The sequence below is a fragment of the Aulonocara stuartgranti genome (genome assembly GCF_965226115.1).
Source record: "Aulonocara stuartgranti genome assembly, chromosome: 7".
In the NCBI taxonomy this organism is placed as follows: Eukaryota; Metazoa; Chordata; class Actinopteri; order Cichliformes; family Cichlidae; genus Aulonocara; species Aulonocara stuartgranti.
In genome coordinates, this window is record NC_138945.1 from 15,072,780 (window position 1) to 15,098,133 (window position 25,354).

General features: G+C 40.6%; 3 protein-coding genes across 5 annotated transcripts; all 3 read left to right on the forward strand.

The window, feature by feature from the left end:
- The first annotated feature begins 1,952 nt into the window (after window positions 1-1,952).
- Window positions 1,953-7,865, forward strand: LOC309711293 (uncharacterized protein). The gene is made up of 3 exons (XM_082541518.1): window positions 1,953-2,657; window positions 3,146-7,698; window positions 7,783-7,865. Exons 1-2 carry the CDS (start codon window positions 2,533-2,535, stop codon window positions 5,382-5,384), a joined length of 2,364 nt encoding a protein of 787 aa, XP_082397644.1. The 5' UTR covers window positions 1,953-2,532; the 3' UTR covers window positions 5,385-7,698; window positions 7,783-7,865.
- dtwd2 (DTW domain containing 2) lies at window positions 7,645-11,930 on the forward strand. The gene is made up of 6 exons (XM_082541530.1): window positions 7,645-8,023; window positions 8,254-8,344; window positions 9,626-9,720; window positions 9,803-10,001; window positions 10,563-10,691; window positions 11,123-11,930. The coding sequence occupies exons 1-6, from the start codon at window positions 7,857-7,859 to the stop codon at window positions 11,300-11,302; spliced, it is 861 nt and encodes a 286-aa protein (XP_082397656.1). The 5' UTR covers window positions 7,645-7,856; the 3' UTR covers window positions 11,303-11,930.
- Window positions 11,931-12,897: 967 nt separating this feature from the next.
- LOC309710601 (cytotoxic granule associated RNA binding protein TIA1-like) lies at window positions 12,898-23,927 on the forward strand. 3 transcript variants are annotated; one of them, XM_082540200.1, is made up of 12 exons: window positions 12,903-13,121; window positions 14,892-14,988; window positions 15,239-15,337; window positions 17,643-17,697; window positions 17,834-17,921; window positions 18,439-18,514; window positions 18,661-18,766; window positions 19,917-20,015; window positions 20,099-20,183; window positions 20,303-20,444; window positions 20,591-20,739; window positions 22,382-23,927. In XM_082540200.1, the coding sequence occupies exons 1-12, from the start codon at window positions 13,096-13,098 to the stop codon at window positions 22,518-22,520; spliced, it is 1,161 nt and encodes a 386-aa protein (XP_082396326.1). In that variant the 5' UTR covers window positions 12,903-13,095; the 3' UTR covers window positions 22,521-23,927. The 3 variants fall into 3 exon arrangements, with proteins under 3 accessions (XP_082396328.1, XP_082396326.1, XP_082396327.1); XM_082540201.1 differs by having other exon boundaries at window positions 20,594-20,739; XM_082540202.1 differs by lacking the exons at window positions 20,099-20,183; window positions 20,303-20,444; window positions 20,591-20,739; window positions 22,382-23,927 and having other exon boundaries at window positions 12,898-13,121; window positions 19,260-20,015.
- The last annotated feature ends 1,427 nt before the right edge of the window (window positions 23,928-25,354 follow it).

The window sequence follows — 25,354 nt, forward strand, 5'->3', positions numbered from 1 at the left end:
TCCCTCCCGAACTCTTCCACTAGCTGTGCGCCTGCGGCGTGCTGCTGCCCCTCGTGATCGACGTCCAGGACCCCCACAGCGTCCGCGGGACGCTTCGTGGAGGGCGAGACAGGACGTAGCAGTGCGCGACGGCGGCGAGAACGCCGCTTTCCCCGTGAAGCGGCTGTGGACAAAACCTGACTGTCCCTGGCGACCGGCTCCTCGTCCTCCAACCACATCCGTGCTAGAAAGACAGCAGGGGACGAGTAGTCCGATCGGGGCAGCGAGGGCGGGCGGCAGGTGCGAGGCGGGGCAGTTGGCGAGAACTCCTCCTCGGGGGATGAGCCAGGGCTTCCAGCGGAGCTCGTCCTCGCGATACGCCCGTAATACCTGCTGCCGCTCCTCCTCACCAAAGTCAATAGCAGCTGGCATCTCCTTGAGCCGCGTAGTGCAGTCAGGCGATGGCGAGGAAGCGGAAGCCGATGGAGCGTGAGCCGAGGGTGTGTCGGCGGTGAGCCACACCGTACCGATTCTGACCGCTTCAGGCTCACGCGGCAGCGGGGAAACAGAGCTACAGCATGGCTCAGGCGACGGCTCACGCTTACCGGGCAGCTGCTGTCGCGGGCGGAGTTGGCGAGTGGAGGCGAGAAAGTCTATGATGAGGGGATGCAGCGCCTCCCATAACCAGGGGAATGCGGACACGCATACTCCGGCTTGGCGGGCTAGCTCAACCCGGTCCTCCTCCCCGGAACACTGCAGCCAACCGCCGCATAGCGACTCCACTGTCCGAATGATCTCCTGGTCTTGTGACGCTGGGTCCGGCATGGTCGCGTCGTACTGTCACGGTCCGCTGTGACGGACCGAGTGGAGAATGCGTGTAATGGACCCAGGTGCGTACACAAGTGAGCAGACGGGAGTGAGTTTTAACAAAAGGCGAGCCTTTAATATGGCTGAAAACAAGGTGTGCAAATACAGCAGGGATGGCGTGGCTAAACAAAAACCTAAACTGAGAACAAACTATGGTGAGGCTATGGCTTGGAAGACAACAGACCAGGCATGGAAACACGGAGGGGGGGAACACAGACGACGCGACACAGACTGTACGAAACACAGAGACTAAATACACATGAGGGATGATCAGGGGAAGTGGATGCACACGGGGAACACAGGTGACACTGATAATCATAACAAGACACGGCAGGAGTGAACGTAACACTGATGGGAGATGGGCAAAGTAAAGCAGGAAGTACACAGAGGTTCAAACAGGAGGAGAGAGAGCACGGGGAGAACGCAGACATAACGGGCTGGGGAAAACATAAAATAAAACACAAAGAGAGACGAGGGCTCATAAATACACAGAGGGGCACACAGGGGGTAAGAGTCACGAAGGGAAAACACATAAGGAACAACGTAACAGATCAACCCAGGAAGCATGGCCTAAATAAAGAACAAAATACAAAAATACATGAAAACTAAGAATACTGGGCCCACATGGCCCAGGACCATGACAATTAATGATATATGTTTTAAAATAACGGGAGTTTTCTTCTCTGGATCTTAGAGATAAAGTTTCTTTTATCATTTTTTCCTACAGGACCTGTAACAAACTAAGTATAACCTATGGTGCAATCGCTTATAGAGACACCTTTCAGCAGCCTAACATAAATGTCAAATTACTGGCCCAGTGTTTTGTGTTTATTGATTAATTTATATTCTTGGACTTTTCAGTTTTACTTCTTCCCGGTCTTGTTGTGTGTGATTACTGCCTCAAAATTTATATAATATTAAATTCACAGTTTGGCATGCCCACTGGAAAGTTTTATGATGCACAGGGTATGTCAGACTAGTTTACACTGGGGAACTTTTACCCAGATAGAACATGTTGACTAAACCCTCCCCAACTCCTTCACGCTTTCATTTCCCACATAGCATCTCTGACACTCTGTGTGACAGACACGAGCAGGTGGCTCAATCAAAATGAAAGAAAGGCAGATTTTAAAAACTTATTTGGCCAGTTACCACAAAAAATGCTCACTAGTGGGACAGAAAAGCATGACAAGTCTAACTTTTTAATCACAATTTTGGTTTTTACTATTTTTCATTGACATGTGATTTGTTGCACATGAAAAAAAAAAAACAGCTTAAAGATTTTAAACAATCTTACCTCTAACTCGCTTACAGAGAGACTAATGATATCAAATACATGATGCCAAGAAAAAATTATTATTAGACCTGGCAAAAATAAATAAGACAGAGACACTGCCTTAATGTTCCTGCATTTTCACAGTTCAGATTATTTGCAACTGCTTAACCCAGATTAACTTGTTATCTGTATGTAGTGATTTCAAGAGTTCAACCATTGTGAACAGGAGACGAATTACTCTCCCTGCATGCTGCAAATGTTTCAGATGAAACAGTGGAAGGCAAGTTTTCTATTTCAAGATTATGCTGAGCATGAAAACCCGACTCGAGCACGCTCGCTCGCTTCGTATGTGATCAGCAGAGCAGCATCGAGTCGTGTTGAGAGGCTGAAGCAGATCCATACTGCTAACAATGGCTACAGCAATGGAGGATTTTGCACAGTCAGATGTTGACCCCGAGATGACTGTGTTGACATCTGAAGATATTACAGAACAAAACCTTGATGTTACTGATGAAGTGGAGACCCTTCAAAACAGGTGCTCTTTATGCTGCAGGTTAAAGTTTCATCTTAATGAGATTTGTTTTGCAATTTTGTTTTTGTTTTTTACCACAGAAGAAAGTTTTTGATCATTTAGGAATTAGAGTCTGTGGTGAAACATTTATTTTACAGTAATAAAATATGCTGAATTTATGGAGGAAATGACACATGTTCGTATGTTTGCACTGGTCAAGCAGAATGGGAAGTTCTGCAGGGTGAAATTTCTTTCTTTCTTCCTACTTAATGACACTTGTGTGACGTAAAAATGCTCATGGAGCACAACAAGCATCTTCAAAGGTTGATAGATGTGATGCTTTATGCAGTTCAGACTTTGGTGAATATAAGTTGAGACTCTTTCTCTCGCTTTAGGCGCAGTGCAAAAAGTATTAAAGCAAAAGAACACCTGCACAACTTAGAAGTTATTAGGACATATTTTGTATAGTTTTCCCTTAACCTCCCAATATTTTTGCGCTACTGTGCCTTCAGCTTACGCGAGGCTGTCCACGATGATAATGTCCGGCCTAAGATGCAGTGCCTAATGATGGACTCCTCCTTCTCCATGGTAACTATGCAAGGGGAGGACAGCGGAATCGCATGGGAGACGACCCCCAGTCGCTGCACCACACCATGGATGTCTGAAGCTGGACTCCCCTCTGTGGATCTCAGTGCAATACAGCCTGCAACACCTGGGTCTCATCCAGCAGGCAAAATCATTTTTGTCATGGATGAGGAGCTTATCTCAAGAAGGAAGACAACCAAGGAGAGGGCAAGTGGGCCGAAAAGCAAAGCAGATAGAAAGCGAGAAGTCCTGGCAGAAAGCTCTGAGAACATCTCAGGGCGGCCAGAGTTAGTGGAAGTCTCTCAACCAAATTTGAAAAGTGACGGAGAAGGAGACCAAGACGAAACAACTGATCCTCAGGAAGACAAAGAGCAGCAGCTGTTCAGCTTAGTGTCAGAAGGCTCTGAAATCCTCAACATTGTTGTTCCCCAAAAACTGGCCACCGTGGATGAAGAAGTCAGCAAAGAAATGGTGGACAATCTTTCATACCTGGAGGAAAGTGTTGTTCCTAAAGCTAGTGAGGAGATCCATGAAAATGAGCTGCTGATCTCAGTAGAGACGGGCCCAACAATAGATTACCAAGCCAGCCCCCACCCTCCTGTGGATCTAGATTCCATGGATCCACCGGGAGCTCCCGTGGCCAGAATGCAAAGCAGAGCAGCAGCAGGAAATGTGGACTACTTTGAGGCATTCGCCCTGATTGATGCTCAAGCTCCAGGAGGTCCTGCTGTGGCTGCAGGAGGACAGGTGGAACCAGAGGCAAAGACTGCTACTGAGAGTCAGTACACTGAGAAACATGCACAGACTAAAGAAAGCACCAGCACCAAAGGTGCAGATGTTGACAAGTCAGACACAATCAGTCTGGTGGAACTTGCTAACGAGCTTTTAGATGAAGTCTTTTATGGCGGTACAGACGAATACTTTCTGAAAGGTCCAGGGGCAACAGATGGAGGCGGAGCAGCAGAAAGTGCACTATCTAGGCTTCCCTCAAAACAGAGTGGTTCGAATTTGTTTGGAAGCCAAGAAGATGTCCTCACACCAATCTTTCTACCCGAAGGGCCTCCGAAAATTATTGATCCCATTTTGCTGGAGGAACCCAAAGCCATGGCCTTTCTTTATACAGACCTTTACGAGGAAGCACTCGGCAGCCGGAAAAAAGAAGAAGACACTGAAAGTGTGACCTCGGAGAAGTCCTTCCACAGCAGGCATTCAGACCGAGAGGCCAGGGGATATTTAGAGAAATATGTCCTGATAGATGAGACTCCTGTTGTGGAGGGGGAACCAACAGATAAAGAAAAATGCCCAGAGGAAGGACCTCGGATAATGTCCGAGGATTTGTATGATCTTGATGTTTTTGTGACCAAACCTGAAAAAGGAGAGGTGCCTAACTCAGAGGAGGATATTACAGACTTCTTCAGGTCCAGCGCCAATTCTTCTCCGTGCGACATAGAGCCTTTCCCTCGACTTCTGGAAGAAGACGACACACAAACAGCAAAAAAGAGTAAATCCAAGACAGTAAGGAGTGTGTCTATAACAGTTGAAAAACCAACAGAAATCCCAGTCGATGAACTTAGCATCTCTTGCTTTGAGTTTCCCTCAGAGGAAGCAGACTGGACAAGTATAGATGATCATCCCGCAGCCTTGGAAGAGAGCAATGTCTGTGTTCGGGATTTGTGGAAAAAAGATTCAGAAATAGACAAGCCAGTCGCTCCTCCTAGGAGAAAAGTAGCATCCCCTCCTAAGACGTGTCTAGATCTAACGCCTCTGACTCCAATTGTGCAGGAAAACGAAGAGGCTGGAGGGAAGGAGCAAAGAGAGGAGGAGAAAGAGACGGCATCGCCGGCAGAGACTGCTGATGAAGGCGACGGAGATGGAGAAGAGAATGCGTTGGCTGTGGCCAAAACAGAAGCTGAAAGCGTACAGGACGGGAATGAAGTGACCACCAGAGATGAGAGAGATGGAAAGCCAACTGAAGGAGAAAACCCCAAAGCAGAAGAAGGAGAAAGAAGCCAGACCGAAACAGTTACAAAACAAACTGAACTAGAGACAGATGTTAAGTCATCAGAAACAGATCCAACAGAGAATAATGCTGAGAAACAAGAAGATAGTTCGACAGTTTTTCCAACTGAGCAAGCCAAAAACAAAGGACAGTGTGTAATACTTTAGTGCGCTACAGTCTTTTTCAATAAACTTGGTATTAAGTGCTGTAACAGATCAATATCCATATTTGGGCTTAAAATGTCAGTAAATGTAAAGTGCATTAAATTAAGATAAATTCTTAAAGCTCAGATTTGCATATATAATCAAAGTCTTATCTAAAACCTTTGCCTTCAGATTGATCATATATCCTTTGTCTCTGCAGGTGAAGCCAAACTGTCTGCCAATAGCGCATGAGTCATAGCATGATTGATGAGAGTGGTTCACATGTGCAAATAAAAAGGATAAGCGTGCATGTGTCGGTGTCTGTACGGTGTCAGGGTGCATCTTCAGCTATAAATAAGCCCTTCTGGCCATTAACTCGACACCTTATCTAAACTGGGAGCCTGTGTTCCGCACAACCGCTTGTAAACATCCAAGACAGAGTCTGTGATCCGTGCAGATGAGCCTATTTACCTGTGGTTATTCCTGACAAATTATCCACCCTGCAAATCTTTGTTTAATCACGGATGTGCTTGGAACGTGAAACTTCTTGACAATGTGCATCTGTCGCTAAGCCAAATGGGGTGTGATGTTTAGCACCCTGTCAAAATAATCTGTAATTAAAGATCTTCATCAAATGTTATAAAATTTTGCAAATGCTTTTTAAAAAAATTATCATAAAAATGTTCAAAGGCATTTATAAAAGTTACGTATATTTCTCCTGCATCATCGAAGAGATATCTCCAACTTAACCAAACGTAGCTCGTTTTAGTCTGCTTTAGCACAGCTGTCTCAAAATGAACAAAATATTCCCCAATGTATGCACATAGAGAAACTTTTTGGGGTTGTTTGTTTTTTTTAATTTTTGCACTGTGGTGTACAGTATTCTGCATGTTTGCATTGCTTGCAGATACACTGTACAGTAGTTGCTTTACGTCTGAATCCAAGGTGCGTTCTGAAGCCTCAGCTGTGACCCTGTGTCGACTGACCTTCAAAGTCAAACTATAAACAAACTCACAGATATCCATTTTCAAATGGACAAACGATGTGTGAATAAAATGCATACGCAACTAAGTGTACATAACTATTTTGCTTCCGTGGGGCAAAAGCTGTGTTTCCAAGTATATTAAAGCGGCCTTACTTTTACATTAAATAGCCTTTGGCGACACCCAGCGTACTTTTTAAAATAACCCTTTTCCTCCACACCGACAGGTGGCAGCCCTGAGTTAATGAAGTACTAACAACTTACAAGCAACTGTGTCGCAGAAATACAATAAATAGAACGGATGTGTCAGTGCATGTTGGTAACTTGAGTTTTTGAACAGCAAACAGCTAACTGACTGAAAATGAAAAACAAAACAACGACGAGTATAACAAAATGATTGCTGTTATATTTATGCCTATGAACTGATTATGAACATCTGTAATCATCCTGAGAAGGACAGCAAAAATTGTAATGAAACACAATTTCGACAATGAAAGTTTAAATAGCTGCTTCTTTTTTTTTAGCTCTTCAAACAATAATATATTATTTTTCTTTGTTGCATATGATGGCAAACTGAATATATACCGATTTATATACCAGTATATATATATTGTCCTTAGAGATTATAAAAGTATTCTGTTTCTGACATGATTGGCGTTTTTACCAATGATGCATGAAAGCAGTCTGGATTATATGCATACATACACATATTGAGAGTATATTTGAATCTTATGAGAAAGGGGGAAATGATGGGGTTATTATTTAGTCACACACAACTTCCAAACTAAATAGTTAACAGCTTATTGTGAAGCTCACTTTGCACCACTGATCTTGGATATGACAAAAAATAAATAAATAGATGTGACAAAATAAGGAACTAGTCTTAATTTTAGTATCTGTATCTGTATTGAGACCCCGGATGTCAAAAAGTTCTGTGTTAATTTCTGTTAGCATATACGGGAAATCATCTGGGCTAATATCATATATACCTGTGATAATGGCTAATACTGGTTAATAATATCGATCTAGCTTTAGTCTTTTTACTGGTTAACCTTGCAGTAGCAACAAGTGAAGTCGCCCCATAGATCATTACTCTTACCTTACTAACGAGGTAAGCGTAGCCAGAAAAGGTGTCTGTTATGATTATGAAACAAGTTATTTTAGCCATCCAACTCTAAATGTATATAACATACTACGCGATAGACGCATACCAAAGGAGATGGGAGGAAAAGAAAAAGAAGAGAAACACTTTGTATAAACGAATTCAGCCTCGGACTCTCCTGTAATAAACATTTCCTACCACCAGCAGTTATGTGCATTGTGTACTCATCTCTTTTCATCCATTGTAGAGGCGAGGTATATACCCGAAATATAAAGCGTACGCACTGTGAACTCTACGAAACACTTTTAATTACGCCGCCGTGTGCCTTCTCTCTCTAGTCGGTCTACTTCTACACCAGAAGACGGCGCAGTGTTTGGGTACTCGCACAGGTTAGCTTGTTGCTAACTCCACAATGGACTGCGCTCCCAGTCTGTGTCCCGCCGTCACCCAAGAGATACAAAACGCCCCAGAAATGTGCGACGGCTCCTCGATGGAGGACGGGTTGGTTGACGCTTTTGGGGATCTGGCTGCCCTTCCGGTGGAGGCTGGCGAGAGAAGACCGACATGTTTCCGTTGCCGGTGAGTTGAATTAAAGAGCAGCTCATGCTAGTAGTTAGCCGAGTTGGTTGATCCAGGCGGCGTATGAATGTTCCCGTCTCCTCGCGTAGCTGGCATGCTTTAATGAGGGAACAGATCCGTGTCGTTACAGAAAAGCTCAAGACCAGCTGAAACACACACAGATGGGGGCTATAGGCTGGGAAGTAACTGGGAAAACACAGCCTCACGTCTTCAACTTTCCTCCCATGTAGTCGCCCTCAGAAGGTGTGTCTATGTCCTTTTCTTCCACCACAACCTCTGGAGGTCTCCACATGTCTGTACGTAGTGCAGCATCCTGCAGAGGTGAGTCAAAAGTCATGTTTTAAGACCCAGAGTCCTTGATCTGTTTACATGTAGCGTTTGTGAAGCTTCAAAAATACATCTATGTCTTTCAAAAGCCTCCAAAAGTCACTGTTATTGTTTATAAAAATCTGTTAGATTAAACTTTATGTTGTGTGGTAGTGTTAGCTGTATTGTTGTATGCATGTATTGCACATTGATTTGAGCCTCTATGGGTTATTTTTTGCCTAGCAAGTTGATCTTGCATGAGTTTCACTTTGAGACCTGGCTGACAAAAATAGGATATAAGTAATAAACTATTATAAGATAAGATAACCTTTATTAGTCCTACGTGTGGGGAAATTTGTTTTGTTACAGCAGTGGACAGTGCAAAGTTACATAGAAAAATTAGAGAAAAAACACTGGAATAATATATCTATGAGATACAGTACACAATAGAGTAGAATAAAATAAATTAAAAATAAAATGCTATATACAATCGTATAAAATAGAATACAAATGCTATATACAATAATATATTATAGGACATGGGTTTAATTGAATCAGCAGAAAAGCTGATAAAGTAACAAAGAGAGAGGGAATTTTACACTAAGATGACTGTAACTGTTTAAGATTGATTTGGTTTAAAAATGCTGATGAATATTTAAGCAAAATAAACACCCAAAAGTATTAATTGTAGAGACAAACATTATGGACTATAATAATCTTACTATCAAAACAAACAGTGACATTAGTTGCACTTTGCACTAAAACGGAAAATTCCCAGTTAAGTTACCTCGCTAATCTAAAATCCTGCATGATGGTACAGATGTCCACTCTGCTGGAAAAACTGTTTCCTGTAAAATAAATAATAATAATAATAATGGCAAACATATACATTGATGCCTGTATCAGCTGATACAACCATAGCTTATTTTATTAATCAAACTATCTGAAAGAACAATTTCTACATCGCACCATTTCCACGCATGTTTTGCTGACTTATTTCCATTAAAGGCAAGTTTTGATATTGACCCATATCCAGAAAGATGCATACATGTACATCTGCACCAGACCAAGACTGATATTGTGTTGAGAGTTAGTGGATGAATAAGAAGAACATCAGTGTCTCATTTCTCAGTGTATCACCCTGACATCGCCATCGGGTGTGTTTGAATGCTTTGGAATCAGATTACTGTCTTGCTCCTGACAGTGGACTCTATAATGTGCGGCTTTCATGACAGTAATGAACACACATTTTATAAAAGGTTAACATGAGAGACTAAAGGTTTCGATCTCTTGCAGGAGAGCCGAGTACTCCGCACAGTTCCTCTACTTGCTGCTTGCTTGCCACAAGGAAAATGCAATGTCATAGTTGGAAGGAGATTTAATGAGGAAAAGTAAGTATGCGTTAATTGAGCGTAGTTAAATATGTGTTATATTTAAATTTTTATTTTCTGCCTTCATTTATTTTCTGTGCAGGCACCCGGAGCTGGCTGCGGTGTGCCGGGACAGCAGAACGCTGATTCTGTACCCAGGACCTAAATCGGAGAACCTTGAGGAGTTGGTGCAATACCAAGAAGTGGGCACTGCGAAATATAATGTCATCATCATAGACGGCACATGGAGCCAAGCCAAAAACATGTTCCTCAAAAACAGCCTTTTCCACTTGCCCAAGCAGGTGCGCATATTAAAGGACGTTGTAGAGAATATAAACTCTGTTCTCTCAGTTGCTAAGCCTTTTTTCTTTCTAGGGTCTTAAAGCCTGAATTGGGTGGAAAATTTGGATTTGTGTGTCCAACTGACACAGAACTATAACATGCAGGTGTGCACAAACGTGATTAGTCAATACAACGCCACAAACACACAAATCAGTTGATCCAGGTAGAGTGAGGGAAAACGTAAACAAGTAAATGAAACACAGAAGTCCGAAAGGGGGGAAAAATTAGCTCATATATCTGATATCAGATAAATCTGTGTCATAAATTCTGTGTCAGTCCGCCTCTAAGTTGAATGTGTGTAATGTTGACAACCAACATTAGAAGATGTTCCAGCTCTGATCACGTGTTTATGGACAAACCATAACTTTGAAACTTCACACCTGTCAGAGATGAACGCTGAAAGCCCTAAATGAAAAACTGCCAGTGTGGTGCATTCCTTAAGAATTACAGCTTTCATAAAATTCATTGCTTTTCATACCTCAACATTGTGATTACTGATCACTTCTGCTTTGGTTTACCAGGTGCAGCTCAATAGGACTTTATCAAGTCAATACGTGATCCGCACACAACCTTCCAACATCTGTCTGTCTACTCTGGAATGTGCCGCTGTCGCTCTGTCGATCCTGGAGCGGAATGATGAGATCCAAGAGGTAAAATACCAAAACGGTTATATAGTAGTATAATAAATATCTAAAATCTGTAGTATACAGAATCATAATTATTTTTACATCTAATATTTGCATTACTTTTAACTCTGTGTTTAGTCTCTACCAACTGCTGAGATAAATATCTAGATTTTAATGCTAAATGCTTGACTGTGTTCAGCAGATCATTGCTAAATGGACATTTCCGCTCTTTAGAATAAAATGAGTTTTTTGCTGCTGCCTTCTTAAAACAAGGGTGATGAGTGGGTAGGCTAAATGAAAAGGGTAAAAGGATGGTAAAATGAAGCTTGGAGATAAGAGTGCGTGAGAAGCTGGGCAGTAATTCTTTGTAGGTTCATTATCATGAATCATGTCAAAACACAGAGCATGGTGTTCTTTATCGCGTTCTCCTTCCATTCCCATCTGTGCGTGTGCAGGTTCTGCTCAAGCCCCTGAAAGCACTCTGCTCCTTCCAGCTTCAGCACGGCGCTCAGATCCATCATAGCAAGGAACATCTGCTGAAGAACGGCATGTACGACAAGCCCATGCCAAAGAACAAGCGCAAGATAAAGAGGATGGAGAAACTCCTCAGTGACCACAGCATCTGCCCCAGATGAGGGCATGTCAGAGCAGAGAGGACAGGCCCTGTCAGCTCTGCTTCTCCTGCTGTTTGCACTGTGTCGGACTGTGCGATCAGAGTACAAGGATGGAAACGATGAGACATAAGGGGACTTTTTTCCTTTTTGGTTTTTTGTAAAAACACTTGTATATGCTGATAAATATAATTTATGTATTTGTCATTAATTGTAAGTAAATTACTGACAAATAAATGTTGTACTTGAAGCATCAGAGTTAAGAATAAATTAGGTTTCTTACTTTGTTTACATCACAATAGCTTGAATTTTTTAGAAACGTGTGGTGGTTCTGTTGTGATTGGATTCACGTGGCTATATAGCAGGTCACATGTGGAAGGACTGATTCCACTGATATTTTTAATAAGCAAAATTTCAATTTCCACAAAAAATAATAAAATAAACAGAAAGCAACACAAAACCTACCAAAGACAAATAACACACTGGTAAGAAGAGTGACAACTGAAACTTGCACTATACTGTATAAATGTATAGCTTTATAAATGGTGTTTGGAGGCTTGCCAATAATGTTTGTTGGATGTTACAAAAAGCTGTTTAAGTATTGCAGTTTTTCAATGCCACAAACTATCAATAAAATGGAAAACAAATCTCATTTTAGGAATATGTGTAGAATTTTTCTTTTGTTTACACCAAATTCTGGTCCTACTATCTGAATGTCGCAGCAGATATCCCATGTGCTTCAGGGTTCAACATGTTGTGAATTCAGAGACGCTCTTCTGCATACCTTGCTTGTACTCTGGTTATTTGGTTTACTGCTATCCTCCAATCAGCTCAAAGCAGTCTGGCTGTTCTTCTCTTTATTCATTACTTTTCTCTCCAGGGCATACCTCCACCTCTCTAGGTTATCTTCCACATGCTCTCTACTCTCACTACAGTTCAGCGTCCTCTGCAAACATCATAGTCCATGCCAAGTCCTACCAAACCCCATCTGTGAACTTGTCCATCACCACTGCAAACAAGAGGGGAGTCAGAGGCGAGCCCTGATGTAACTCTTCCCTTCCCACCGGAAACCCATCTGTCATTCATACTGCACACCTCACCACTGTCTCATTGTCCTCGCATGTCCTGCACCACCCTCTGCCACCCTCTATACCCCACTGCTGCTCACTGATTGTCACCTCTTTTCTTAACCTAGCTTAAACAACTTCTTCCCATTTGTTTGTAGTATGGCTCATCAGCTTTATCCATCTGTGTATACATAATTTAAATTGTAATATATTGCATGTCCTAATATTTGCCTCTCAAATGTAGAAAAGAGGAGAAATCCAAAACTTAAATATACATTCTCAGATACACGTTTCCCAAAGTGTAGTTACTTTACACAAAAGAGAATATAAAAAACAGCGGGATTGAATGAAGTTATTAAAAGTCGCACAGGTTTTTACATATTTTATTGATTAGAGATCTACTTGTAATGCATATATTATAGAAGAAAAGAAACATTTACACGTGCTTTTACATGTTTTCGTGTAATAATTATGCGCGTTTTGTCATCTAATTTACACTTTATTATTTTATTTATTTTGTAACCTGTCTAGAAGTTGCCTTTGGACTGAACTACTGCGCATGCGGGACTCGCGTCGGCCTCCAGTTGCTCCGCCATCTTTGTCGGCTGCCCATTGTTCACTCTTGAGCTAACAACGGCGATAAACCAGTTCGCAATAAAATAACTTGACAGTGTCACCGGCAGCTGCCCGCGACAGTCGTGGATTTGCACTCGGGGTTGCGACTTGTTTTCGGCCAGCAACTGAAACAGAATGGACGATGACCAGCCCAAAACCCTGTAAGTGTATGCCTTTATCGTTAGCTAAACGCTTGTGTTCGTCACGTAATGCTCAGCGGCAGTTTCCAGGGCTGACTCCGGTCTCGAAGCGGTTGTTTCTTTAGGACAGGCACATTGGAGGCTCCCGTCTATATAATAACAGTTGAATGTCTTGTGTAAGCTTTTGTTAAACGTAGCATAACAACGCGTTTATAACATCTAAACACATGGTAACGGTCTTTCTCTGGTATAGTCGACACATTGGTTAATGCTAGCCTGCTAGCTAGTTCCAGAAAAATCTCAAATTAACGCGTCCGTTCACGTTTCTTGCTGAGAATAAGACGGCGTGAAAGTTGAATTGTTTCTAAAATAAATAACTGTTGGTATGCTTAGTGAACGACACTTTAAGTAGTAACTTGGGGAGACTCGCTAAATGTACCAGAGACTTCTCTATAGCGCTGTTAAGTGTTGCAATAAGCAGAAGGACATTAAACTAGCTGGCTTTTCAATGGAGTTCGACGTGCCATCACCCTGATAGAGTCACCATTGTATAGGCCAGGAAACTGTACATATATGTATATGCGTTTGATGCTTTAAGTGTTAACATGGTGTCAACCAATGTTGATTTGATTATGAAAACGGGTTTTTATTACCTTGGGGAAGATTAATTCTATTTAAAACAGTTCTATTTAAAAGACATGGTTGATATTTCTTTATTTAAACCTCTCCCTACTCTTTGGCTGACATTTAAATGCTCTGATTACAGAATCATTAAGCATAAATAGCGTTCAAATTTGCATTTAATGGAGCCTTACAAGTGGACTAGTAGTGGTGTCTGGTGCTGATATTGTTTTGTTTATTTTTTTTTATTGTTTTAATCTGTAAGTCGTCATCTTAAATTCAAACCCTTTTATCAGCTCAGTAAGTATGATATTTTTAGAGATTAAACCATCTTCCAGTGTGTAAAAAGCTTTAAATTGATCCTTGTTGGGCTTCAGCGTTAATCCAAGATATCATACCAAAAAAACACCAGTATTTTGAAGTGTATTTGATATGGAATGCTTTCATAGTAGAGAAATTTAATTTCATAACAATTACTTGTCATTTTAGCTTGTGGCAATATTTTAACTGAATATTTATCCCAACACAGAATGTAATCAGTGATTGTATTTTATCGAAACATGATCATGTCAGCTGCTTTGCCATCTTATGGAAACATGTACCGCCTTGTTATTTTTATCTTTTCCAAGAAATTACAAGAAAGCAATCACCTCCACCTGTCTGAAATTTTCTAGACCGTACCCAAAGGAGGGGTATACGATAATGCATATGTCCTATACAGTTGGATTGGATGAATGCGTGGTATGTGGTTGTGATTTGCTGAGTTGTTCTGGTCTAGGAATTACACATGTAATGGTCCAGCGAATTCACATCTATCAAGTTGTTATGATGCGTCTGGCCTCCTGCACAGTCTACCCAGAAACCTCCCTTATTTAAAACGAAACAAAGTATTTCCAGTAATGAGGGTGAGGCTGATATGAATGTGCTAAAAATGGGAAACAACAACTTCTTACAGTGTCCTGACGTGATGCTTCAAACATTTTCTGGAGTTAGGTTAAAAATGGATTAGGAAAGATGTTTCCCTGGGCTAATTTTTTAACAATGGTAAACTTTTAGAGAAGGGAAACCCTGTTGCCTTGTTAGAGCATCTGCACCAGCCATCGATGGCTACTTTGAAAAACTAGCCAGCACTGACTGTCTCCCGTCTGTTGTTTGTTTTTGTGCATCTAGGTATGTGGGAAATCTGTCCCGGGATGTGACCGAGGCACTCATCTTGGAGTTGTTTGGCCAAATCGGACCCTGCAAAAGCTGCAAAATGATAGTAGATGTGAGTTTTTTTTAATTTTATTTATTTATTTATTTTTCCGTAACTCTTTTTCTTCTCATTTTCTTTTCAGCCCTTGCAATCTGGTTTAGCTACTTGCTTGACTCTTGTAATGTTCATCCTTTTTTTTTTCTCCATTTTGCATTGGTGTTGCATCCTCCCAATTTAATGCTTAACAATGACGTCACCATAATTATTCAAGCTTTCATATTGCTCACAGTAACATAACTTATGTGTTTCCTCTCCAACCCAGACAGCAGGTCACGATCCGTACTGCTTTGTGGAGTTTTATGAGCATAGACATGCCACTGCCACAATCGCAGCCATGAATGGTCGGAAAATTCTGGGTAAGGTAAGCTATCGTATCTCCTGGGTGAGTCAACTAGGTCAAGGCTGGGTGGGCACAATTTGAAATGAAGCGTGTGGAGAAACTTGTATCTTGTTAAACCTTATCACACTGCCCTGTTCCTGCTCCACTTCACTTAATTTGTTTAATTCCCCTGTGCAAACCATTCTTCTGTGCACAGTCTGAAATGACCAGGGTGAGAACACTAAGCACTGATCTGTGTAATCTTACTGTTGTGAACTTTATGAATCCTAAAAATATGTAGTCTTGGTTCTCAACAGTGTGAGCTTTTGGTTTTGTGTGTTTGCTGCTCTGTTGGTTGTGTGGAATTAACTCAAATCAGTAGCTGCACATCAAGAAGTGACTGCAAATCATGCAAACCAAAGAAATTAGATGCAAAAATGACTTAATGGCATATTCTTTTCACTGTGGTAGATTAACAGCGGTAGAGTATTTTGAGATTCTCAGAAAGTTAAATAATATTTAATTCGATATTTTGTTGATACAGACATCAAAGATATGACCTTTTTGTTAATTTGTTTTTAGTAATTTTACCAGTTGGGTTATTAATTTGTTTAAATAAATAATTTATTTTTTATTTCAATTATTTTTTACAGATGAAATGAAAATGAATGAAAAATGAGAAAATCTATCAATCAAATTTTAGTGGGACAACAGTTGATGTGTCAATTATGTTCTAGAGCTGCCACCTATTGTTTGTTCAGACCAAACAGATGTTTTCCTGACTTTACTCACACGAATAAAGTGTCCAACTTTTCACTGTCAGCTAGATGCAGTTGACAGAAACATATTTCAGACCTCACCAGGAAGTAGAGTCACTTCTCTTACTTTACTTCAAGTCCTGTTCTCTCTCTCTCTCTCTCTCTCTCTCGCTCTCTCTCTCTCTCGCTCTCTCTCTCTCTCACTCTGACTCAAATTGTGTTGTGACTTTAAGCTTATCCCCCATTTCTGCTAATTAGTGTAATCAGGAGAAACAACAGCTGATACTTTGGTGATGGAGCATAAAGCAAAGTTGGTGCCAGAGTTTATAAATTTTGTAACTAATGTCTTTGCCTTTGTTTGACACAAATATGTAGCTTCCACAATGTTTATATTTATCTTTACTTCACATTTGGTCTGAACACACTGTTGGGTGAAGTTTTCATTCTAGTTCAAGGCCAGTAACAATTTAATTGAACGCCATAGTTACGGCTCATGTATAGAATGGAAGCGCTAGAATTTTAACCTTAGACTAGAAAATCACAAAAAGGAAGAAAGTGCATAAATGTGGTCACTGAAGCTTTAAATACAGTGTTTTATTTATTTATTTATTTTTCAGCTGTTTTGAATTATTACAGAACTCCTGAAGTCCCATAACATTAAGTGTGTCTCGTATATACAAGGTACAGAAATTCCTGGCTAATAAATACATTTATTTATGTATTTATTTTATTTTAACGAAAACTTTTTTTTAAATTTTATATTATTTTTCGTAAACGTCACCATATGGTATTTCAGGGGCTCTGTAGGTTACAGTACAGTGTCTGACATAGAAAGTGAAATCCAGTATGTGAGTGGGTATAAACACAGTGCTGCCTTTTACTGTCATTTCATGCTCCATGCTGTGCCTGTTTTTAAATGCCGATGTTCCTTAAGTGAGTTTCCATCTGTGTATGAATTAATTTACCGTGGCCCTGCTGTGTAATCATGTAACATTCTCTGATCTCATTTGATTGATGCTCTTCTGTCCCCCTACATCTTTACTGCTGTGTGTTCTTTTGCAAACTTATTTCCACATAGAATCCACATAAGAGCTACTTCCAAGAAAAATACATTCAGTTGAAAATATTTTATCCTCAACAGGTATTGAAGGACCATTTGAGGAGTATAACAAGTTCGTAAAAATCACTTGTTTGTAAGTCCCTTGTTATTTGGACCTTACTTCCTACAGTTTTGCTCCAAATTTTTACTAGACTGAGAGTGAAATGTTCCTGATTATGAAGGTGAAATCTTGATATCCCTCTGTGTACGCCACTGTATTTTTACTGTGTATTAATTACTGCAAAGGTGTATAAAATTAAATGGCAATGGATAAATCAGTTTGTGTTGGTGCTTTAAGAACCCAAATGTGACATACAGAGATCATCTTATTTATATAAAAAAAGTTCTCAATCACAAAATGTGGCCTAAGTAAAAGTGGTGTGTGAAAAAGCCTCTAATCACAGAAAAACAACCTTCCTTCCTTCCACAAGCGCGCTACATGTCTCACCTTTGTCCTCTTCCTCGCTTTCTGCATCTTTCTCTCTTGCAGGAAGTCAAGGTCAACTGGGCTACTACACCAACCAGTCAAAAGAAAGACACAAGCAGTGAGTAAAACTGGTGATGTGGTTGCACAGTATTCTCTGGGGTCGTCTTAGCTTTTTAAACAGGGAACATTGGTCAATAAATAAATGAATTTTGTGTTTTACTGTGTTATGTTTATTTTTCTTTGTTTTTTTTAAGGTCACTTCCATGTCTTTGTTGGAGATCTAAGTCCTGAAATCACCACAGATGACATAAAAGCAGCTTTTGCTCCATTTGGAAAAATATCGTAAGTGTGTTCTTGTGATATTTAGTTTCTGGAAATTTGTGAGCTGAAAACAGCACAATCGAGAATGTGCTAGTAACCAGTGCTTCTGTGTCACCCAGTCTGACTTCCACTGGTTTGTGAAATGAATTAATAGATATGGTGTAAAGGCCATTGTAGGTATTAGCAAACACTACCTTAATAGTTGGTAAACTCGCACTAATCTAACCAGATCTGCTGGTGCTTTCATAAGGAGGAAAGCATCATGGAAATATGCTGGAATTTATTGCTGAAAATGTGAGGCCCATTCCTCAGTAGTTCTAGTGCTGGACCATCACTTGATACATTTTTATTTTTGGAAACCATATGAATCAGGGAAGGTGAACACTGGTTGGCTCTGACTCTTGTAGGAAAATGATTTAATGTGCTGCAAATGCTAGCTTTACATGGTCAATATTTGGTAATATTCGGTTAAAATATATTCTTTATAGGTCTCAGTCTTTCAAGCTGCTTGTTTTGACCGAGTTTCATTTGTTTGCAGGGACTGTCGGGTGGTGAAAGACATGGCCACAGGTAAATCTAAAGGCTATGGCTTTGTCTCCTTCTTCAACAAGTGGGTAAGTGTGTAAATTATGACCGTGTTAGAGGAGTCAGAAACAGGTTCTGATTTTTCACTTAAGTCAGAGACAGGATTTCCATATTGTATTTGATAATGTTTACAAATGTCTTGTTTTTTTCTTCTGTGCTTGCTTTGTGTAATCAGGATGCAGAGAACGCCATTCAGCAGATGGGAGGACAGTGGTTGGGAGGGAGGCAGATCAGGACTAACTGGGCTACAAGGAAGCCTGCTCCAAAAACTACAAGTGAAAGTGAGTGAGAATGAAGATTTGGGAGATTTTCTTTTCTCTTTCCCTTCTTTTTTCTCTTGAAGTAAATCCTCTTGTGCATCTCTGGACTGCTTTTCAATATAGCTGCTATTTTTATATCGCTCCCTAAAGCCCCTTTCTCACTGCTTGCACTTACCTGTGTCACCACCTCAGACATCAGTTTCTATTCTAACCAGAAACATGTTTCTTATGGAGAAACACTAGTCTCCAGCTCCAAACCAGCAGTTTTCAGCTGAAGAGTTCAGTTGTGCGTGCGTGTGTCAGACCAAACAGACCATGTGTGTGGTTTTGTATGATATTGTGTCGTGTCCCCGCACTACATACGTCCGCTGTGCTTCTGTTTTTGTTTTTTAATGGTTGGTAAAAGCTTGTACTTTTATTACCACCACCTACTTCTGGTTGTAGCTCATTACATAATAATAGGCAGTGTGTAAATATAGTTTGATAACTTCTTGAATGCATGATCGTCCCTTAGTTCCTGCTTGCAGATGCAACCTGAAAATAGGAGTCAGGGAAGCCGTGCGGACATGCACAAGAAGGTAATAAGAAGAGCACTCATAGTGGGTGTGCCAGTGCCAGTGAGAGGCATTCCGCAAATAGAAGTGCTCTTGTAAAACTGCCCATAGCTTATTGATAAAGCAACACTTGACTTGTCTAAATATGGGAAACAATAAATATTTGCATGATATTGAAACGGCATCTGTATTTTTTTTATTTTATTTACTACTACTATTTTTTAACAAGGGTTGGGGGAGGGGTATTCTGGTGCGAACAGTGCAAAGATACTCCAGGTCTTATTTACTGCTCAATAGGAATCATGTCTGTTTTTGGTTCTTTGGTTTGTTTGTTTTTTAATTAAAGTTGCTGCTAAGCATATTTTTCAACAGTCCCTTAAAAAAAAAAAAAAAAAAAAAAGGTAAAACCCGAGAATATAAAAGTTCTAAATGTTCAGATTTGTTTCTTCTGTGTTTGGCTAATAAAAAAAAGTTGGAGCAGGTTTGTGTTCTGTTTCAAAATGAATATAAATGCACTAGCACTATAAACTAGCCCAAAGCAAATATGCTGCAAGAAAACATTTTGATAACGAAGCTAATTAAAAAAGAAACCTTGTCTTTCTCTTTTCTCATTTTAGCAACCAATACCAAGCAGCTATCTTTTGATGAGGTGGTGAACCAGTCAAGCCCCAGCAACTGCACAGTCTACTGCGGAGGAGTGACAACAGGACTCACAGGTGAGTCACAGTTTACCTCTGTGCTGCAGGGCTGCAAGCACTGCCTACACATTCAACATTAAAACTGTTTTTCCTGTTCATAGAACAAATTATGAGACAGACCTTCTCACCTTTTGGGCAAATAATGGAAATCAGAGTTTTCCCGGAGAAAGGCTATTCATTTGTGAGGCAAGTTGTCTTGTTGTTATGCTTTCTAAGTCTAAATTGTCAAACACACCTAGGTTTAGGGTGTCTTAATATTATCCAATCTAATGCCTGCGCTTTTTCCTATTTCTTTTTTTGTGCAGGTTCAACTCCCATGAGGCCGCAGCTCATGCTATTGTCTCTGTCAATGGCACTTCCATAGAGGGCTATGTTGTTAAGTGTTACTGGGGTAAAGAAACTACAGACATGGTCCAGGGTCCCATACAGCAGGTACAGATGGCACAGGTATGAACCTTTAAGATTTTATTCTGAACGTATTACAGATCGACTACAATGACACCCACTCATTCAAATGAGAGACTGACTGTACTTGTGAGTGATTTTGATGCAATGTGATAGTCTGCCTCCTAAAATATAACTCTGCATGTCAGCAGAACACAGTGAGCTTCGCAGCGCAGCCCTACAGTCAGTGGGGCCAGTGGTACAGTAACACACAGCAGATTGGCCAGTATGTGCCCAATGGGTGGCAGGTGCCGAGCTACAGCGTCTATGGACAGACCTGGGATCAGCAGGGCTACAAGTAAGTACCAAAGATGATTACAGTCAAAAGAAGTGAGCAGTTTGTTCACCTCAGCTTTGTTTCTTTTCTGTGTCAGGGGCTGTTATTTACATTACAGTGAATTAAACATTTTTCATGTTGTCTTGATACTTTAGAATTTCTACCAGCCTTTACAATGCACAGTGCACATTGAAGCCTAGGTAACAGTAGGCTGCTTAAGACAGAAGTAAAGTTAAAGACAGTGAGAAATATGGATGTTGTCACCCACTGGTTTGTGACGTCCTGTTATGAAGCCTCAGGCTCCAGCTGCTGAGCAGTTCTGTCGTTGCCATCTTGGTATTTTAAATCAAAAATGACAAACAAGGGACGGATTAGACATTGCTACACAATGCGAGTGTAGTTTCACAAGTTGTTAGCTAGTTAACATGCATGCTGGGTAATTGTCCTTTCTGAAACTTGGAATTACCAAAATCGACTTAGGGTTTTATTCTGCATGAGCAGAAATAAGTGACTGAATCCACAAACCCATCAGGAAAGTACTTACAGAGGTCTGGACAGAGGTCTGGACAGGGGCTGTTTTCCCCTTTTAGGCTTTTATACGACCACAAGTGTTTTTGCTGCAGCAGCATCTCCTGCTAAAAATAATGCAACTTTAAGGCTCATTCACTCTTCTGACCTGGAAGCTACATCCATATTTTATACTGTGTATTAGTGTAGTCCCTCACTCATAAAAGGCTGATGGAGTATTGTCGTCTGACTTTAGTCTGTCTTTGTTTTTCTTGGCTACATGCAGAGCAGTGCAAGTCCACATTTAATTCAATTCAGATACTGTTAAAGTATTGAAAAATGCTGGCATAAGAATAACTTGTATTCCTTTTAATAACCCATGTTGGAATTCATACATTGAAATCCCTGCATCTGATGGAATCTGAACAGCTCAAATTATGTGCAAAGGAAGTTGTAATTGAAACTAGAAATGAGTAAAGCTTTAAAGCTGTTTTCTGCTGATATGGAGCACCAGTCTGATACCAGCAGCTAGTAAATGCATCAAAAATAAGCTGTAGTCTGTGCTTTAACCCTCAGATTTATGCTATAGTTGCATTTACTAGGCTTAGTGGTAGCAGTGACAGCTGTCAGTATTAATTAATTAATTTATTTTAAATGTGTAAGACAGCAGCAGGATCAACATATAATTTGCTACCTTATTTCCTGCTTGGAACTAGTGGTCTACTATTAGAATAATAACCAATACCCAAACTAGTGATATGAGGATTGGGCTGATATCTGATCAGTGCATCTTTACTCTGGTTCATGTCTTACTTGGCTGCATTTGTTTTTACCCCTTAGCCATAAAAGGTTGATTTGCTATTGTCGTCACCCCGCTGGCTGGGTGGGTGGGCGGGCGACTTGGACACCTAAGTTTGTGAATGCGATAACTCAAGAAGGCAGTCACCTAAGCTTTTGGAATTGATACCATAGATGCATCTACTAAAAATCTTTGATGAGTTAGAACCTCAGTGACCTTGACCTCAAGGTCAAAATTTTGAATTTGATTTTGAAGTTGATATCATAGGTGTTTCTGCTAGGAGGCTGAGGGGTAGCATAAGCAGTTGTCAGTATTTTGCATTTTTTCTAATTGTTCTGTTTTTGTGTGCTGTTGCAGTCATTTACATGCTGGTGCTGGATGGACAGGTGTGGGTGCCATGAGCAATGGAGGCATGGTGGAGGCTGGGCAAGGAGTCAACGGGACTGTGCTAACCAACCAGGCTGGCATGGGTACTGCTGGCTATCACACTCACTGATCACAGCGTCCGTCTCCCTCTAAGCCTCTGAGGCCACAAGGATGATACTCTGCTGGGGAAGGAGTGCAGTAGAAGTGCTCTGTCTGTCACCTCACCAAATTACTTTGTTAGTGAAGCTGGTACGCCATTTTATCAACCATACAAGCCCCAAACTTCACTCACCGCCCAAATGTGCAAGTGTAAAGATAATTAGTCACACTTTAACACAGTTAAAGCTATCGCTAATGCACCTTGCATTCCTGGGCCCATTTTATTGTTTGGTGTACTACTGGCCAAATGTAAATTCTCCTACGATATTTTGAGCTCAGCCACAGTTTAGTTTAAAAGGAACCTTTTTCTTGAATTAGATTTCTATTCAAACAGCTGCTTTAATGTTTGTTTTCAGCCCCCAAGAGCCAAAGAGCAAGGGCAGGATTTTATACCAATATTCAACGATCGTCCAGGGCGAAAGAGGTGACGAACTCAATAGTTGGCACAATTGCTACAAGCTACAAGATGTGTCTTGAATAAGGGTACGGGGTTTTGTTTTGTGGTTTTTTTTTTTAGTTTTCTTTCAGTTGGAGAATCAATGTCACTGTCCGTCTGTCCAGTTGCTAAAGTAAAACACAAGTCCGAGCGAGTTCTCAGGGTGTTGTCAAGTCATTCTGTGAAATGTAGGATATCACTGAGTAGAAGGAGCCAGCAGGTTGAGGGAAGGATGCGGATGCAAACAAAAAAAAGAACAACAAAAAAATCAAAGTAAATTTGAGCGCTACTTCACTTGTTATCCCGGACAGGACTGGGCAGAGAATCCCATCTGCGGATTAAGAAATGTGTGTGTGTGCTTACGTGTGTGCATGAACTGATGCTTTTACACACAAGACAATACCCTGGTCATCTTCCCCTGAAACTGAAAGGACTATGCCATCTTTTCTTTTTTCCCCTTTTTTGCTACAAATCTAATAGATGAACTGCCATTTTTTTTTCTTTTTTTTTCTTTTTCTTTTTGTTGAGCAAATTTAAAATGCTGTTATTGTAAAAAGAGCTTTTGCCTTTTTGTGTTTCATTTCAGGACTCTTGTCTTATAAAGAAATGTTGAAGTGACACCATCTAATCATGTGATGCGCAAAATCTTCTGTTTTCTTTCTAAAACATGAAGTGGCTGTCAACTGTCAACTTTTATTTTTTAAATTAGATGATCTCCAATAAAATGCAGGGATTACTGCCACTTCTATCTTACTTATAGGCAGACAAATATTGCACAAATACTTAAGTTGTCACAAAATTTGAAACATTAGAGGGTTTTTTTGTTTGTTTTGTTTTGCATTCCAGTTTATTTGTGATTTCATTTGGAAGTCTGTTTTATGTAAATAACAAAACAGTCTGTTCAACTGTACTGAATCTGTATAAAGACAACATGATGATTAAGGAAGTGTGCTTGCTCTCCTGGTTGGGGAAGTGGATTCCATAAACGAGTAGCAACAATGACTAGGACGTGTTGGGAGGCGGTGCAGCATTTCAATCTTTCACGTGCTTGGTGGACACGCTGGAAAAGCCTTTAACCTTATAGTTCTTAACTTATTTTGTTTTCCCCCCACCTGACAGTTTGGTTTTTGGGTACAGAAGCAACTTCTTAAGGATTAGATTTTGTTTACTGTGACCCCAGTCATTTAAACACAATCGGAAAAAAAAACCTTGCTGTGCTGCCTTATCAGTGACCTACCTTTCATTAAACCGAAAATCATCACAGTAGGCAGTGCCTAAGAATGATTCCAACCCAAAGCAAGTTCTGTTAAAGCTCCAGTAACATGCTTTGTGATTTTAATTAAATTTTTTTGGTCTGTTGTCCCATTAAAGTGCTGATACTTAAAACAGATCACATTTATGCTGTTGGCGTCTATGCTATACAGCAGGTGGAGCCTGAGATGGAGAACATTATTTGTAGTCTTGTTACAACTTGCTGCCGGAGAGGCAACGCAGTGCATGCAGATGTGGTCAGGACAACCAAGTTCAAGATCAAAATAAGCCTCAGAATGAAGGGAAAATGGTGATTTTAAGTGATTTTGAACATGCCCTCATTGTGGGAGATGAGTGGATCTGAGAATATCAGAAACTGCTGAACTACTGGGGATTTTCTCACACAACCACTGCTAGGGTTTACAGAGAAGGGTCTGAGAAGGAATCTGGTACCCAGGGAGTGGCAGCCTCTATGTCTGTGACAGAGGTCGGAAGAGAATGGTCAGACTGCTCTGAGCTGACAGGAGGGCAACAGTAACTCAAATAACCCCATGTTACAATCAAGGTTTGCAGAAGAACGTATCTGAATTTGCAACAGAGTCTTGGAAGTATATGGATTACAGCAGCAGAAGACCACACCATGGGCCACTCCTGTCAGCTAACAAACTGAGGCTATAATTTACACAGGCTCACCAAAACTCTAGTATTTTTGCTGATCATGTCCATCGCTTCAACATCACAATGTATGCCTATCTTCTGATGGTAGCTTCAAGCAGGATGGTGCACCATGTCAAGCTCAAATCATCTCAAACTGGTTTCTCTAATGTGACAATGAGTTCACTGTATTTACACAGCCTCCACATTCACCAGATCTCAGTCCAATACAATCCATCCAAAAGGTATCCCCAGCGCTTCACTTGTTCCACATTTTGTCATGTTACATATTTATTCCAAAATGGATCAAATTAAATTTTCAACCAACCCCAACTAGTATCCCAATTACTGCTGACAAAAAACATCCCCACAGCCTGATGCTACTATTCCCCAGATCTGTGCCTCAATACAGTCCTGTCTCAGAGCTTTACACACAATTCTTTAGATTTCATGTCTTCTTTTGT

What these genes read in the sequence shown, in the direction of transcription:
- LOC309711293 (XM_082541518.1), top strand. Translation starts at nt 2,533, where the DNA reads ATGGCTACAGCAATGGAGGATTTTGCACAGTCAGATGTTGACCCCGAG. An exon ending in GTGGAGACCCTTCAAAACAG is followed by an intron (nt 2,658 to 3,145) that starts GTGCTCTTTATG and finishes CTGTGCCTTCAG; the next exon opens with CTTACGCGAGGCTGTCCACG.
- dtwd2 (XM_082541530.1), top strand. Translation starts at nt 7,857, where the DNA reads ATGGACTGCGCTCCCAGTCTGTGTCCCGCCGTCACCCAAGAGATACAA. An exon ending in TAGTGCAGCATCCTGCAGAG is followed by an intron (nt 8,345 to 9,625) that starts GTGAGTCAAAAG and finishes GATCTCTTGCAG; the next exon opens with GAGAGCCGAGTACTCCGCAC. An exon ending in GGAATGATGAGATCCAAGAG is followed by an intron (nt 10,692 to 11,122) that starts GTAAAATACCAA and finishes GTGCGTGTGCAG; the next exon opens with GTTCTGCTCAAGCCCCTGAA.
- LOC309710601 (XM_082540200.1), top strand. Translation starts at nt 13,096, where the DNA reads ATGGACGATGACCAGCCCAAAACCCT. An exon ending in GCTGCAAAATGATAGTAGAT is followed by an intron (nt 14,989 to 15,238) that starts GTGAGTTTTTTT and finishes TCTCCAACCCAG; the next exon opens with ACAGCAGGTCACGATCCGTA. An exon ending in TCCAAAAACTACAAGTGAAA is followed by an intron (nt 18,767 to 19,916) that starts GTGAGTGAGAAT and finishes TTCTCATTTTAG; the next exon opens with CAACCAATACCAAGCAGCTA.